General features: G+C 29.5%; 1 protein-coding gene across 1 annotated transcript in view; it reads left to right on the top strand.

The window, feature by feature from the left end:
- Window positions 1–8782, top strand: part of LOC135922599 (protein odr-4 homolog) — a 32944-nt gene extending 24162 nt beyond the window's left edge. Inside the window, exons 11-12 of the mRNA XM_065457007.1 lie at window positions 7923–8054; window positions 8536–8782. Coding sequence (XP_065313079.1) covers window positions 7923–8054; window positions 8536–8627 — 224 coding nt within the window. The 3' untranslated portion in view covers window positions 8628–8782. The remainder of the gene's footprint in view (window positions 1–7922; window positions 8055–8535) is intronic.
- The last annotated feature ends 5830 nt before the right edge of the window (window positions 8783–14612 follow it).

Genomic DNA, 14612 nt, shown 5'->3' with positions numbered 1-14612 from the left:
GGGGGGGGTCAGAAATGTTTTTATCAACACAAAATATCAATATGGGTATCAAATAAAAGCTAATTTTAATATGGTTTGACTGAAAGTCTTTATTCTTGGTCTGGGTGGATATGACTTGGTCTTAGGGGGGGGGATGTAAAAAATAATTATTTTTGATATGGGTATCAAATAAAAGCTAATTTTAATATCGTTTGACTGAAAGTCTTTATTCTTGGTCTTGATGGGTGTGACTTGGTCTGGGAATTAGGGGTGGAGGAGAGGGAGGGGGGTGTAAAAATAATTTTTTTTGATATGGGTATCAAATAAAAGCTAATTTTAATATCGTTTGACTGAACTTCTTCATTCTTGGTCTGGATAGGTATGACTTGGTCTTAGGGGGGGGGGGAAATAAATTTTTTTGATATGGGTATCAAATAAAAGCTAATTTTAATATGGTTTGACTGAAAGTCTTCATTCTTGGTTTTGGTAGATTTTTACACCCCCTGCCCCCCCCAAGACCATGTCATACCCATCAAGACTAAGAATGAAGACTTTCAGTCAAACCACTATAAAATTAACTTTTATTTGATACCCATATCAAAAAAAATTATTTTTACACCCCCCCCCTCCTCCACCCCTACCCCCCAGACCAAGTCATACCCATCAAGACCAAGAATAAAGACTTTCAGTCAAACGATATTAAAATTAGCTTTTATTTGATACCCATATCAAAAAAATTATTCTTTACACTCCACCCTAAGACCAAGTCATACCCATACAGACCAAAAATGAAGACTTTCAGTCAAACCATATTAAAATTAGCTTTTATTTGATACCCATATCGATATTTTGTGTTGATAAAAATATTTTTGACCCCCACCCCCCTCCCCAGATCTAGATTCACCCATTATGGGGGAGAGATTGACCTCGAGTTGAATAGATCTTTTGATTAGCTATCGATTGATACCCTATATTAGACATATCTTATTTCATAAGGCCAGTAAAACAACATTAAAAGTAATGAATAACAATAAAATTAAAAAACGAAACGCGCGGAAAACGCTTTTTAAAATAAGATTCTTCTATATCATGGTTCAAACGTGATAATGCCGTATAGTTCTTTATTTCTTTAAAAAATTGAAATTTTAAAGGGATCTCTTTAAATCCCGTGAAGATCCCGGATAGTTATGATTCCTTTAAAAATTACGACATATGTATGATGAAAAAAAAACGTAAAGAATTGTTTAAAAAATGGACTTAAATTTATCAATTATTTTTAAAAATACAAGTGAATTATCAAAAATGAGAAGAAGAAAAAATGAGAAAAAATATAGTAAGAAAAATAAATTGAGAAAAGATACAAATAAAGTAAAGAAATCGCAAAAAGTTAGAAATAAAAAAGAAGGAATGACAAAAATAAATAAAAATTTAAGAAAAATTGAAAAATTTATAATTTATTTTTAAAAAATTACTATTTTCCTTTTTTGAATGGGAATTTTCCTTTTTTGATTGACACTTTTCCTTTCGATTGACCATTTTACTTTTTTGATTGGACCTTTTCCTTTTTTGTTTGACACTTTCCCTTTTTTGATTGAGCCTTTTCCTTTTTTGTTTAACGCTTTTCCTTTCTTGATCAGACTTTTTCCTTTATTTTTGGGAATTTTCCTTTTTTGATTGAACCTTTTCCTTTTATGATTAACCCTTTTCCTTTTTTGATTGGACCTTTTCCTTTTATGATTGAAACTTTTCCTTTATTTATTGGGACTTTTCCTTTTTTAAATGGGAAACCCTGTATATTATTTTATTAATGATATATAATAATTATTTATTTTAATCATATATTATATTAATATCTAAAAATCATTATTTTAGTTATATTTTGATAAATGTGATATCGAGTCAAGAAATTTTTTAGATCATTTCATGAATTTTCACAATAGAATCCTAATTTAGGTTTATTCAAACCTTATCTAAGAGCATAATAAAAAATGTATCTCTACCTAGATACATTTTAAATTGTATCTGTATCAAGATAACTTTTTAGAAACTGTATCTGTATCTAGATAAATTTTTAGACTATGTATCTGTATCTAGATCCATTTAAAAAGTATCTATTAACAACTCTGTTTGATTGATTTATTGCTTTCTTTACAAGAAAAATATTATAATAACATTACATTCTTTTTCTTCTTCTCCGTTTTATGGCGATTTCCAGGTTTACCCGGGTATTCCAGTTTTCCCTCTGATTTTTCTTTTCCATTTTTGACGGTCCTGAGCATCAATATTTGTAAGATTCATGCTTATCATATCCGCCGCTATCACATTTGTCCACGTCATCTTGGGTCTTCCTTTAGCTTTTGATCCTCCTACCATCATTGTGCATATCTTTACCCAGTCATCTTTTGTCATACGTTCCACATGCCCAAACCATCTTAATCTATTTCGTCGCATTACCATTCCAATCATTTCTATACCCAACCTTGCTCACAATTCCTTGCTAGTTTTTCACTCTCTCAGAGATACCCCACACATCCATCTAATCATCCTCATCTCTGTTCTTTCTAATTTGGCTTCGTGAGTCGCTTTCATTGCCATGTTTCGCCGCTATAAACTAAACAATTTCTCACACAGCTTACGTAAACTTTCTCCTTTAACTTCAGAGAGACTTTTTTATTTGTAAGAATAGACGACATCTCTCTGAACTTCTTCCAAGCTTGTCTGGTCCTTGCAACAACGGCAGAATCTACACCACCATCTGCGTTTAGCATATCACCTAAATAACAAAACTTATCCACTTTTTCTAGGGTTAACCCATTGCCAATATCCAGACCACCATTTTCTAGGTTATCATTATTATGTATCCCTCTCATGCATGTTTTACAAATAAAGGTCATTCTTCCTAACATCAAACTTCCCTTTTTTCCGCTACATCTATTATCTACCCATTTCTGGCATCTGGTGCATTGGATAGAATTTCTAGCAACTCCTTTCCCACATACACCACAAGGCCACTTACGGATTCCTCCATATTTATATTTTCCCCACCAATCATCACCTTTGTCTTTGATGCATTCATTTTCAGGCCCTTTGCTTCCATAGTCATCTTCCATTTACTAATTTTTTCCCTCAATTCTTCCTCACTGTTTGCCATTAATACAAGGTCATCTGCATATAATAGCTCCCAGGGAAGTCCTTCACGCATTTCTTTAGCCACCACATCCATTACTAAGATAAATAATAATGGACTCAGCACGGATCCTTGATGAAGTCCTACCTTCACCTCAAAGCTGTCACTATCGCCATAATCCGTCCGTACTGCTGTTTGTGCTCCAACATACATTGCCATCACTGCGATAACCAACCATTCCTCCACACCTGATTTTCTCAAGGCCTATCTAGTAACCTCACGCGGCACCCTATCAAATGCTTTCTCCAAATCAATAAACGCATAATAGAGTTTCTTTTCCTTCGCAAGATACTTCTCCTGCATTTGTCTCACCGCAAAAATTGCATCTGTCGTGCCTTTTCCCGATGTAAAACCAAACTGTATTTCATCAATTTAAATTTGTTCCCTTATACGCTTTTCTAACACTATTTCAAATACTTTCATTGCATGTTCCAAGAGTTTAATAGCTCTGTCCCGAAATATAAAGGGTCACTTTTCCCCTTGTATACTGGAATAATTATACTTCTTCGCCAGTCCTCGGGAATAGTTCCTTCTGTGACAATTTGATTGGCTAAATTCATTAACCATTCAATCCCTCAATCATCAGAACCTTTAAACATCTCTGATTCCACCATCATTAAACCCGATGCCTTCCCTTTCTTCATCTTTTTCACTGCTCTCTTTATCTCGTCCTTGCCAAATTTACACCCTGGACCTTCTACCTTTGCACAACTAATATTATTATTCCATTCATTTTCTTCATTCAAAATTCCTTTTATGTAAATCTTCCAGGTGTTCTTAATACCACTACTATCAATCGTCATTTTTCCTTCCATATTTTTCAAACACTTTACACCTATCACATCCTGCCTCTTTTTTGACATCTGTTTTGCCATTCGAACCATATTTCCAATTCCATCAGCGCATTCCATTTCTTTAGCAAACTCGTGTCTTTTTTCTTCTTGAGCCTCGCTATTAATTTCTTAGCATTTCTTTTAGCCATCTTGTAAATATCATTATCACTATTTTCTTTGCTATTATACCATACTTTAAAACACCTCCGTTTCTCATCCACTGCTTTCGCTACCTCCGGGTTCCACCACAAAGTCTCTTTATGTCTAGGAGGCCCTTTTGTCCATCCACATACCTCCTTAGTTGTCATTACCCAGGCTTTCTTCATGGCTTCTCACTTGTCATTCACCCCAGATGCTTGTGCCACCTCCATCTCCCTAATCGCCAATGCCGTATTGAATTGACGTCTAGCACTCTCCTCCTTCAATTTCTAAACCTTCAGCCTTGGGACAAACTTTCTTTTAGTGACCCTGGCACCTTTAAAAGTGAGATTTCCTACAAGTAGTCGATGCTGATTTATACATTCCTCTCCCGGTATCACTTTCACATTTTTTACTATACATCGATCACATCTCCTTAACAACAAGTAATCCATTGCACTTTTGTTACTACCCGACTTATACCAGCTTCTCGGATTCTTTCTTAAACATTGTATTACAGACAATCATATCCTTAGCATCACTAAAATCTAAAATCTTCTCTCCTGCCAAATTTCTCATGCCGTAACTGAACATCCATGTACTCCTTCATTACCCTCACTAGTCACTACTCGCTCCCACATGTCCATTCAGATCACCAGCCAGGATAATCCCCTCTCCATTTGCCAGCTCGATGTCACACCCAATAGACTGTCCCAAAATATATCTTTCTCTTCTTCACTTCTTCCAACCTGAGGAACATATGCCGAGATAATATTATATAGCTTTCTACCAAAAATCATCTTGATAACCATTATCTGGTTATCTAGCCTTCTCACTTCGACTACTTTGTCTACCAATTTCTCCGCAACCAATACCCCAACTCCAGCCTTACCATCATTACTTCCTTGCCAAAAGAATTTATATTTTTCGCTAGTCTTGCAAATCATTCTGGTCCCATTTCCTTTCCATCTAGTCTCCTGTATACAGCACACATCTATATGCCTTCTGTGCAATACATCTACGACTTCTCCTGCTCTTCCCGTCATACTTCCAACATTTCATGTCGCAACCCTAACTCGATCCCCCATTGACTGGTTTCTCCACTTATTATCAGGTTTTTTATGGCCATCGTAAGTTTCATTTTCATGAATCGTAGTTTCACCAGGTTTCCCATCCTTCTTTTTGCCGTAGGCGGATGAGGAGGCCCACGGGGTACTTTGGGCTGTACCCCGCCCATGCTTTATTGTAACCATAGAGAAATTTTGTAGCAAGGTTTTTACAATCGGATGCCCTTCCTGACATCAACCTCTTTAAGTGGTTTTAACACCCCGTCGAGGAGACGGTGATCCTATTCTAGACCCAGATCACAGGGAACCTTTTAGACCTCCAATTGCCATCCCCCCCCCCCTACGATGAGGCTGAAGGTAGGATTTTGGGAGATAATAACATTATTTTATAATAATATATAAAAAAAATGGAAATTTTAAGATCTTTTCAATTTTTTTATTTAATCTTTGATATAATTTGCGGTTTTAATTTAATTTTTAAATTAAATTTTTAATAAAATTATGTTTGGTCATGATTTTATATGAATATAATTTTTTAAAAATGAATTTTTGTAATTATATTTTTTATTCTATTTAAGTTTTTTGCAAAACTAAATTGCTTGTAAATATAAATATATTGTAATTACTGGAAGAAGTAGTTGACAAATATAAATTTAATGATAGATTTTTTTTTACGTTTTCGGTTCGAAAAATATTTTTTTGTCGCGAAAACATTCAGAGGGATAAAGGTAACATTTTAAACTTAATTTAAAATATTTTTATATCTACTCAGAATTAAGTTTCCTATCTAAAAATGCTTAGATGTATTTTTTTTACGTTTACGATTTGAAAATAAGATGTTAGCCTTTTTCCTCTGAGTGTTTTCATAACAAAATAAAATTTTCGAACCAGATACGTAAAAAAATACATCTAGCATTTTTAGATAGGAAAGCCTTTTCCCTCTGAATGTCTTCGCGACAAAAAAAAAATTTTTCGAACCGAAAATGTAAAAAATATATCATTAAATTTATATTTGTCATTTACTTCTTAATCCAGTACTTACAATATATTTATCAGAGACCTGCAGACCCGGCCCGGGTACCAGGGCCGGGCCGTATTTTTAATTTTTAAATTATACCTGGGCCGGGCTGGGCCTGAAAAATTTTTTTTAAAAAACCCGGGCCAGGTCTGAATTTTTTTTTTAAAAATACCCGGGCCGGACCGTATTTTTTAAAAAAATTTATACAACATGAATTATTATATTCGTCAATTAGATATGGTTATAATGATTATATATAGTTATGATTAATATAATGTTTGGTGAAAGTTAACACTAGCTAACACTCATAGTATATATTACATGATAAAATTATAGTTTTCCTGTCATGGAATAAATACGCAAAGGATTAAATACATTATTATATAATATATGTTATATTTTTTATTGAAAATATCATTTTTATTTTTTTTATAAATATATAGTATATTCTCAAAATTTTATTTACACAAATTTTTTATAGTATCAATTTGTAATATACTAAATATCTGTTTAGAATAAAATATTTAGGGATCGTTTTGAGCCGATTTTTAAAAACGGCTAACTCAGTTTTTTATCCAGAAAAATATTATGCAAGCCTGAAAATTTTGCTCATAGAAGGAGCAAAGGTCTAGACATATAGTATCGAGAGGCTTAGTCAATATTTTTATTACGAATATATTGAGTTAGCCGTTTTTAAAAATCGTCTCAAAACGAGCCGTTTAACAACATTAGCTAATATACTTTCTTATTAAAGGATAATACTCGCCGAAAAATATGATAAAATACGAAATAATGAATTTTTTGTATAACAGGTCGAATATAATTTTTAAAAATTCCTAGCCGGGCCTAAAAAAAATTTTTAAAAAAAATCTATGCTGGGCCGGGCCCCCAAATTTTTTTTTTTAAATATTCGGGCCGGGCCAAAAATTTTTTAATCTGGGCCGGGCCGTACAAATGGTACCTCTGCAGGTCTCTGATATTTATACTTACAATCAATTTAGTTTTGCAAAAAACGTAAATAGAATAAAAATATAATTTTAAAAATTCCATTTTTTAAAAATTATATTCATATAATGACCAAATATAATTTTATTAAAAATTTAATTTAAATATTAATATAATAAAATTAAATTAAAACCGCAAATTATATCATTGACTAAATAAAAAAATTTCCATTTTTTAATATATTATAATGTAATCTCGTAAAGAAGCAATAAATCAATCAAATTTCTCATTTCTCTGTTTTTTTTATTTTCAATATTATTTTTTAGCCTTTTGTATCATGCAGTCTTTCGACTTATAGACCTTGCGATATTTTAATGAGCAAGTTATAATATTATCCATCCACTCTATTGGTATATCGGATCTACTAATTTAAAAAAATATCGGCCGATTCTCGACTTTTCGAAAAAGAATTTTATGAATCATCGTTTGAAACTCTGGAGTCTGGACTAAGAAAATGTTCTGATGTCGATTCTGAATATTTTTTTAAAAAAATGGTTTCGGTTCCTAAAATTTTGGAAAAAATGGGGTTTGGGTTTAAATTTACACGATTCTAAGGGTTCTAGCTAAAGCAATCAAAAAAAATCAAACAATACATTAACCCTCTAAAAATTAAATCGTGCAACATTTTAAACAATATTATATAAATTACTCGCATTTTTGTTAGAACCTAAATATTTACCCTTAATTAATTATAGATCCTTCGGAAATAAGCTTAACTCCGCTAGCGTCAACCATGTCCTTGTACGAAAATAATTCGAACACAAACCTAGAAAAAATTACTCAATACACAAATAATATTTTACCACGATCAATCAACTATAACACTAGTAAAAAAAAATAATATCGATAACATCTTTTATTTTAAGGTAGGGCTAACCAGATCCGTCCAGGTATACGGGTTTATTTTTAAAACCGAAACCATTCATCCGGACCGACTAGGCGCCTGTAAATAGGTAATGCCTCTGCTCAGATCTCTATTTTAAATCGTTTAAAAAAGAATTAAACCTAACTATGTTTAAATAAAATGAATTCGCAAAATAGTTATGTTATGTATGATGATATTGCTTTATTATATAATAACTTTTTTAAATAATTTTATATTTTATATGTATATAATATTTTAGAAAATATGTTCTTACGATGGAGTTCATCAATAAAATGATTGTCTAATAAGTTACTACCGAAGTATCTCAAAAAAATATCATTTTTATTAATGAAATATTCTAAATAAGTAAAGAACATATTTCTAAAATAATGTATAAATATAAATATTATCAAAATAATTTTTACACTTTAATTAATTTATAGTTATGACGATCGTACTCCCAATAGTTTTACTGATTTTAGCTTACCTCTTCAAAAAATTTAGCGTTTTGATCTTTCCACCGCCACCAGAATAATTCCACAAACAATTCATCTTTAATAAAATATTTAATTCAAATTTATATTAGGATAATTTATTACAATTCGGAAATTTTTTATTTTTCATAATAATCATAGTGGGAAAAGACGATCTTGTAATAAATAGAGTAATAGACCGAATCTGCTCTGTGAAAACGCTGTTTTTTTAATTTGTTCTATTCTTGGATGAATAAAATACTATCTTTTTATTTATATGATTAAATAATAAATATATTTAAACCCTTAAATAGTAAATTATAAAATCAAAAATAATTTTCTGAGCCTAATTAAATCCAAAATTCTTGGCCTCCGATTTTATTATAGTTTTTAAAATGTTGAATGTCCTCGAAGGATGAAGAAAATTGTGTAGATTATCAAGTGGGAAAACAGGAAAGAAGAAAGGGACAAAGTATGAAAGGCATCATATTTTTCCAGGTAATTTGACTTATTTCTAGTTAAACATTGATCAACTTAAATATAATTTTCTCCAATAAGGTTTTAAAAAGTGATTTCAAAATCTCAACATATGTTATTAGTAGAAAAAATGAAAATAAGGGAAAAGATGTAAATATTTTATTAGGGCTATGTCGATCCACAAAATTTTCACCAATTCAATATTTTCAGATATTACTAAAAACCTGATCCGATACCAGTATTTATTAATTTTTATTTACCATCTATCTTTGAACCATTGTCATAAAAATATCAATATTTTCTAGTGCTGTAAAGTAACGTCAAAAAAGTAATTTCGTTACTTTTTTTGAAGAAAAAGAACGACATTCGTTAATTTCTTCTAGAGGTAACGGTAACGCAAAACGTTACTCGTTACTTTAAATTTTTTCTTAAAAAATATAAAAAATTACTTTAATTTCTTTTTTTAATATAAATAATTTAAGCCGAGTTTTTAATTCATATCAACCATTATTCCTTCATTTTTATTATTCTCGTTGTTAAATTTTCAGTCGAATGTTAATCTAATTAATATTCAATCAAAATTCAATGTAAATGTTAATAATAATATTATTTTTCTATTTTATAATTTATTTTAAGAATATTATGTCCATAATATTTACTTTTACAGATGAAGATGATTTAACCTTTCCCTGGCCCCAATTCACTACATATTTTACACCAATAAAGAAAATTAGGGGTGCAAGTCTACAATTTGTAAATGTAAAATATGTCCCAACACAAATATTTTAACCTCAATGTCCAGCAGTTCAAACTTTAAAAAGCATATGAAGGTAAAAAGATGAATTAATATATAATTCTTTTAAAAATATTACTTTAATAATAGAATATTAAATCATAGGTATTATAGAATAACATTAGAAGAAGTATTCTTTCATAATAAATCTTAATCATGAAAATAAAATATAAACAATTAAATTATACTATAATATAGGACTGGGAATTAACATTAAAAACCCAAGATTAACAAAATATTGGTATTGGTTCAAAATATTATATTAGGTTTAAACAGTATCTTCTATTTCTTGTTTTAATATTGCTATTGGTTTAACTTCACATCATTGGCGTACGCAGCGGGGGGAAAGCCAAAAAATGCAGATGCCAGATATATTTTTCAAAAATATTATTGTTTATATTAATTTATATTTTTTAATATTTATTCGTATCTCATATTAAATATATATTTAATTACATTTATTATCACATATCTACTAAGTTATTTTATCAATTAATTTCGATTTCAAGTTTTACGGCTTAATATTTACTTATTATTTTCAAATTTTTAGTGGCGTAATATTTATCTACCATTTTCAAATTTCTAGTCAAATAATAATTATTTCTGAAACTTCTTGTCTAACAGGGAAAAAAAAATTGCAACCTTGTCCAACGAGATATAGTCTCTGCCATCAAGCAGTAAAATTTTAAGGAGTTAGAAGAGCCAATTATTTGCTATTACTGAAATATCACAAAGGCCTGAAAGAAATATTTCCTCAGAAGCAAGAAAATTATTGGATTCAATGCTTATTCCAAATTTTATTTCTTATTATAATGTATTATTTAATTATACAACTATTTTAAGTTTTACTTTTCAAAAACATGACATTGATTTGATTAAGAAGATGAGAATAGCGGAGAGCATTTTATCAGAACTCAAGGAAATTAGGGCTAATGTTGATGAAGAATTTCATATTTTATTGTTGAGTCAAAAGCAGAGCTATACGTGTTTAATATTTGTCTCTCTCGACTTGTAGCAAGGCAAGCTAATCGTTAAAACATTAATATAGGATCAGTAGAAGAGTATATCTTAAATACAGATACATTTATAACCCAAATAAATGAATTTTTAATTCATCATGCAGCACTTACTAATCTGCAAATATTACTCCACAAAAGTCTTCCCAACCTTTTTAAGATGGTGATAGGAAAAAAAAATTTGTTAGATTTTTATTATGAAGATGTTAAAGTATCTTATGATGCCTTACTAGCTGAATAACTATGTTTATAAGATTAACTATAGTTGATATAGTCCCAAAAAATATTTCAAACACATTTTAGATTAAATTCCCAATGTATTAAAAGGGTTTATAAACTCTTCTCATTAGTAAACTAATGAGAGAGCATTCTCTTTTTTAAGAAGAATAACAGAGGCCTGCAGAAGTACCATTTGCACCGGATTTTTTTTAAAGATTTTTTACGGCCAGGCCTGGGTTTTTTTAAAAAATTTTTTAGGCCCGACTCGGCTTTTTTTTTTAATTTTCAGACCCGGCTTTTTTTTAAATAAAATTTTCAGGCCCGGCCCGGATTTTTTTAAAATAAATTATATTTATTTTTGATTTTTATAGCTAATAATAACGATTTCAACTATAGGCTGTTTTAAAAAATACAGCCCGGATTGGGTGTTTTTATAAAATAATTCAGGCCCAGCTTGGGTGTTTTTTAAAAAAAATTTCGAGCCCGGCCCGGGTATATTTAAAAAATTAGGACCGGACCTGCAGGTCTCTGAAAAACATACCAAGACGTACAACATCTGAAAGTAGATTGAAAGGTTTGGATCTTTTGAATATTCACAGGCATTTGACGACAATCAAGGATGAGATAATTGAAAAATTAGCTCAATCACAACGAAGATTGGATTTTACATTGTAAAAATATAACATACAAAATGCAATTATTCCTAAGAAACATTTTGTGTAAAGACTCAAAAAATTCAAATTTCTATTTTGGGTCATTTAAGTGATTCTTTACATATAATTTTTTTATAATTCACATTAATTTAAAATTGTGTATTAGAAATAGTTATTAGTCCTAATAAATTTGTTCTTGATATTTTTAAAAAACAATAATATTTTTAGAAAATTTTATTACCCCCCCCCCCCCCCCCAGACCAAATTTATTAATAAATTTAAAGAATAAAATAGTGATTTTAAAAAACTTTGTTTAATACATATGTGGAATAAAACTATGAAGCAATATTGTTTTAGAGAACTGAACCTAGATATTTTCCCTGATTCCTTTTTAAATGATAATTTTGAAAAAGATAAGAAATTGAAAAATTATCTTTGGCAATCATAATTTCAACTTTTGATATTTTCATTGACAATAAGCTTAGTAAGGGATTAAAAATGCAATTAGATTTTTAAAAGATTTATCTTCAATTATTGAAAAAGCTAAGTTATTTTTAATAAAAAATTCAGTAAATAATATTTTAATTAAAATATTGTAGAGTGCACATTCATCAAAAATGAAAGTGATTAATGAACATTTGAATATTAATAAAAAGAAAAAGAATGAAAGCCAAACAACTAACACTCATTGAGAAAAATACAAATAGCACAATCAGTTGTTGATGAATTAGTTTTTAATTTTGTAATTGATGAATTAGTTTTTAATTTTGTAATTGATTGATTACAACCATTTTTAATAGTAGAAAGCATTGCATTTATTAATATTATCAAAAAATTGCAGTCTACTAAAAATGTGATATCTAGGCCTACCATCATATTAAAAATTAACATAGCATTTGATACCATGGCAAAGATTGTGTATCCTAAAAATTGTCTGTACAACTGAATTCTTGGTCAGCTTATCATCGGTATATAAAATATATATTCTATAGATTGATAATATTGTCTTTTAAAAAAGTTCTTATTTAGGGATGACGGTACACTAGTTACACCCAAACATTGTTGAGAGGGTTTCAGCCTGCTTAGCTTGTAAAAGGCTAAACCAAAAACGCACATTTAATTATCTAGCAAGAAAAATCTTTGAAATTTTTACCACATATAAGATACAAAATCAAGTGACCGCTAGAAATTACATAAAAGCTTTCAAGTAAAAAAATTATAATATATTTATTAAAAATTTATTAGAGTGTATGAACAAGGAGAAGAATATTATGAAATAGTTTATCTGCCATTATTTGATCTATTTGAAAATCAAAATACCAATGATAGTATTGTATACTTACCTAAGCATCATACCTGTTCAGCACACACTTTAAATCTCATATCAAGTGTTGACATTAAAAAGGCAGGTAACAAGATTATTTTTAAATCTCAAAAATTACATTTTATAAGTGTAAGCTATTTTAGAATAAACATGGGCAATCTTCAAATTGTGCAGCCATTTTTAAGGAAAACTTTGGAAGATATCTGATTAAACCGGTTATAACAAATTGGAACTCTCTTTATAACTCCGTGAAATTAATAGATAGTCTTATTAAGGAGAATTGCCAAAAATTTGACCAATCTTGTGATAAATCTGATACAGAGATTTCCAGATTACGACAAGTCGTTCATGGATGAAAATTGTATGGTTAGCGTTAATTAAGAAATATGATTTTATAGGTTATGGAACCCATTGCTACGGCTCTTTTAATTTTAGAGCGAAGAATTAATGCATTTGGGAATCTCACTCCAACCATAACTATTATAATATTAAAACTTAAAAAAATGGCTTTAAATAAATTCAAGTTTTGTAAGCCGCTTATTAATTCAGTTCTGGAAGGCATAGATAAAAGGTATACAGTTCAAATATTGCTTATAATTTATATTTTTGTTCATATATTTGAATTTTAGTCTATCCGCAATAATTCACCCGCTATTTAAATTGGATTGGCCCTGGATAAAATTAGAGGTCAACAAACGAAGAATGCTAGAACTTATTTCCAGTTTGAGAAAACATCTTGATAAAGAAAGAGCAGACTTAATTCCTTTATCCATCACACATACCAGAATATTTTCTTATAAAGATTAATTTTTTTTCGATGAGGAAATTAATGAAGATCCTTGTGAAGATAATCTTTTAAGCTTTTTTCAAAATAAAAATAATTCTTTAAATATTTTTAATAAATTCCCCGAATTAAATTTTTTATTTTTCAAATATACAACTCTCCCATCCTCTCCTCCAATTGAACGTTGAGCACTTAGCGCTCTTGTTTGTCTGATCAAAATTTTAAAATCAATTGTTGCTAAAAATAAATAAAAAATTGCTACAAAAAGATGTTATTTTATATATAATATATTATTTTTGTATAATTTTATTTATATTATGATTATATATATATATAAATCTTTTTTATAAAAAGGTTTTATCTTATTATATATTCTTTTTGTATAGTTTTATTTATATTATATATTGTAGGAAGGAAAAACAAAAAAAATTTTTTTGAATATAATATTTAATTTTTTAAGTAACGAGTAACCCTTTACTTTTTTGAATAGTTAGTAACACGCGTTTCTTTCAGACGTAACGGTAACGCGTTTCTTTTTTGTAGAAACGTTAATTTAAAATAGCCAACTAATTTTTACGAATAATTCCAGTTAATAATCTCATTTAAAATATTTACAATGTTTATGGATGAATGTAGTGTTGTTAAGCAGCTCCATTTTGTCAACTTTTAAAAAGAGCTAAATCAAAATTTTAACCATAATATTATTACATAAGCCTCGAAATTTCGCCAATAGAAGTCCAAGCCTTTCTGCCATTTGTGGGCAAATTAAAATTTTTTGGGT

Source organism: Gordionus sp. m RMFG-2023, chromosome 1 (assembly GCF_954871325.1).
Source record: "Gordionus sp. m RMFG-2023 chromosome 1, tfGorSpeb1-WG-v2, whole genome shotgun sequence".
Classification (NCBI taxonomy): Eukaryota; Metazoa; Nematomorpha; class Gordioida; order Chordodea; family Parachordodidae; genus Gordionus; species Gordionus sp. m RMFG-2023.
Note: the sequence above shows the minus strand (reverse complement) of the source record. Positions and strands in the feature narration are given on the sequence as shown.